We start from the raw sequence: 2,685 nt of genomic DNA on the forward strand, positions 1-2,685 counted from the left end.
GGCATCCCTGCTCTTTTGTGCGTAATAACCGCGCGGCCCTCCGTGACACGGTTTGACAATGTCCCTTCCTGGCCCCGGAGGCCGCCGAGCAGAGCCCGGGGGTCCTTTGAGAAGACGAATCCCGGGAGATTAGGCTGACCCGCTAATCTGCCCCGTTCATCCTTCGACAATAGCTCACACGGGAGAGCAAATTAAGTGCCTATTTTTTGTGTCAGCCCTGGAGAAGATCTGCTCTTCCCAACCTTTCGTGTGACTTGTTAACAAACAGGTATCGGGAGGAGGCAGCGGAGGCAGCCGCTGGCCAGCCAGATGTGAAATACTATCTCTTCGCTAACTACGAAGTATTGATTTCGCCCAGCCCTCAGAAGCGAGCGGGCGGGTGCCGTAATTCTCTTTTTCCCCTGCTGCTAAACCGGTAACAATGCCCGGAGAGCTTCGGGCTCCCCTCCTTCCATCAGGCCCTTCTTCCTGGCACCCGATCGATTTTCCTCCCAGCCTTTTAAATTGCGCCTTCATTTTCCTCCGATGTTCATTTCATCTTCAGCGAACACAGCGGCGTTTCCCCCCGTTGTGTTTAAACAATTGCGCCATTCAGCCGGTCCCCACAGCCCCGGCCTTCTTATTTACTGGGAGATAAACAGTTTAGACAGTTTTTTGTTAATCTGGGATTAATTGTTCCTGTGTCTGGGTTCCTTTGCTTCGATAAAAAACAAACTTTGTGATTCATCACGTTTGTGCGTGTTTGTGTGTGTGTGTGTGACAGAGAGAGAGAGAGAGAAAGAGAGAATGTGTGGTTTTTTTTTTCCTTTCAGACTTTTTCTTTGAATTCCTTTAGACTCACAAAGCTAATAGCTCCTGATTCATGAACTCCTACATGGTTTTTTTTAAATCTGGAATATCTGCAGCTTTTTTTTTCTATTCATAACTATAGTATTAATTTATAAGACTGAAATGATCCATACTCGGGTCTTTCTGTTTGTCAGTACAAGATACAGTAGGTATGAATTTTTTTTAAGGTTTAAATCAGAAAATTTAGATGTCTTTGCTTTTGTTCCTTAGACTACAAAATCATATAGTCCCGTTTATGTTTGACATTTTCTTGAGTGCAAGTGGTTTGGAAAATGTACTGATTCCGGTTGTTTGATCTTTCTTCTCTTCTTATAACTGGATTGGTGAGTGGGTGGGTGGTGGATGGATGGATGGATGGATGGATGGATGGATGGATGGATGGATGGATAGATAGATAGATAGATAGATAGATAGATAGATAGATAGATAGATAGATAGATAGATAGATAGATAGATAGATAGATAGATAGATAGATAGATAGATAGATAGATAGATAGATGCATAGATGCATAGATAGATAGATGCATAGATAGATAGATGCATAGATAGATAGATGCATAGAGCATTGATAGATGTAGAGGGATAGAAAGAAAGGAAAGAAAGAAAGAAAGAAAGAAAGAAAGAAAGAAAGAAAGAAAGAAAGAAAGAAAGAAAGAAAGACATTGTTCTATGTTCTAGATCAGGGCTGGCAAACGATGGCCCCTTTATGATTTGTGGGAGTTGAAGTCCACAAGTCATAAAGGGGCATCGTTCTTCACCTTTGTTATAGATAGATAGATAGATAGATAGATAGATAGATAGATAGATAGATAGATAGATAGATAGATAGATAGATAGATAGATAGATAGATAGATAGATAGATAGATAGATAGATAGATAGATTAGATAGATAGATTAGATAGATAGATAGATAGATAGATAGATAGATAGATAGATAGATAGATTAGATAGATAGATAGATAGATAGATAGATAGATACCCTAAGCAATGATTGAAAAAGCCATATATTTTCTAATTCTCTCCCCCCCCCCTCTTTTCATTGAGTTCATTAGAATCAGCTACTTTTTTATATTAAAAAAAATGTGAGCAGAATACAAAAATGTCCAATTTATTATTTATTTGTATTCTCCTAAAAATAATGTAACACAATACCCTGCAAAATACGAATTCATTCAGGAGATGAAAATATGACAGGTTATGAGAGAGAGATGGCTACCAAATCAGAGGACCCCAAGGGGAGGAAGGCAACTGGGGACGAATCACTACAATACAACGGGTTGCATTCTTTTATTTTTTCTCGTCAGAATGGCAGGATCCCGACTTCATGAGAGAAGTGGAAGCCGCTACCGGCGTCGATCTTGGCTCTTCTCAGTACGACAGGAAAGCAAAAGGGGGGAAGAAGAGAGGGAAGGCAAAGAAGAAATATCCCAACCTCACAGATCTAAAGCAAAAGGCGAACACATCCCGTTCCCGTCTCGGGAAAAAGGTTTTCAACAAGTAAGAGATTTCTCCTTTTCTGGGTCGTTCTTGTGAACGTACTTTGGGTTTCCGGGCCTGGCTCTCCAGAATCTGGCCAAATCTGCCAAGGAGAAGGAGCTAGGCCAGGGGTAGGCAACCTTGGCTCTTTGATGACTTGTGGACTTCAACTCCCAGAATTCCTGAGCCAGCATGGGGGAAACTTTGGCCCTCTTGATGACTTGTGGACTTCAACTCCCAGAATTCCTGAGCCAGCATGGGGGAATTATGGCCCCCTCATGACTCGTGGACTTCAACTCCCAGAATTCCTGAGCCAGCATGGGGGAAACTTTGGCCCTCTTGATGACTTGTGGACTTC

The 2,685-nt window shown here is 42.0% G+C and overlaps 1 protein-coding gene across 1 annotated transcript in view; it reads left to right on the forward strand.

Moving 5' to 3' along the window:
* Positions 1-2,685, forward strand: part of LOC107298779 (UV-stimulated scaffold protein A) — a gene marked incomplete at its 5' end in the record, with an annotated part of 28,333 nt that overhangs the window by 19,986 nt on the left and 5,662 nt on the right. Inside the window, one exon of the mRNA XM_015828143.2 lies at positions 2,156-2,348. Coding sequence (XP_015683629.2) covers positions 2,156-2,348 — 193 coding nt within the window. The remainder of the gene's footprint in view (positions 1-2,155; positions 2,349-2,685) is intronic.

The sequence above is a fragment of the Protobothrops mucrosquamatus genome, unplaced genomic scaffold, assembly GCF_001527695.2.
Source record: "Protobothrops mucrosquamatus isolate PMUCROS unplaced genomic scaffold, P.Mucros_1.0 scaffold4273, whole genome shotgun sequence".
Lineage (NCBI taxonomy): Eukaryota > Metazoa > Chordata > Lepidosauria > Squamata > Viperidae > Protobothrops > Protobothrops mucrosquamatus.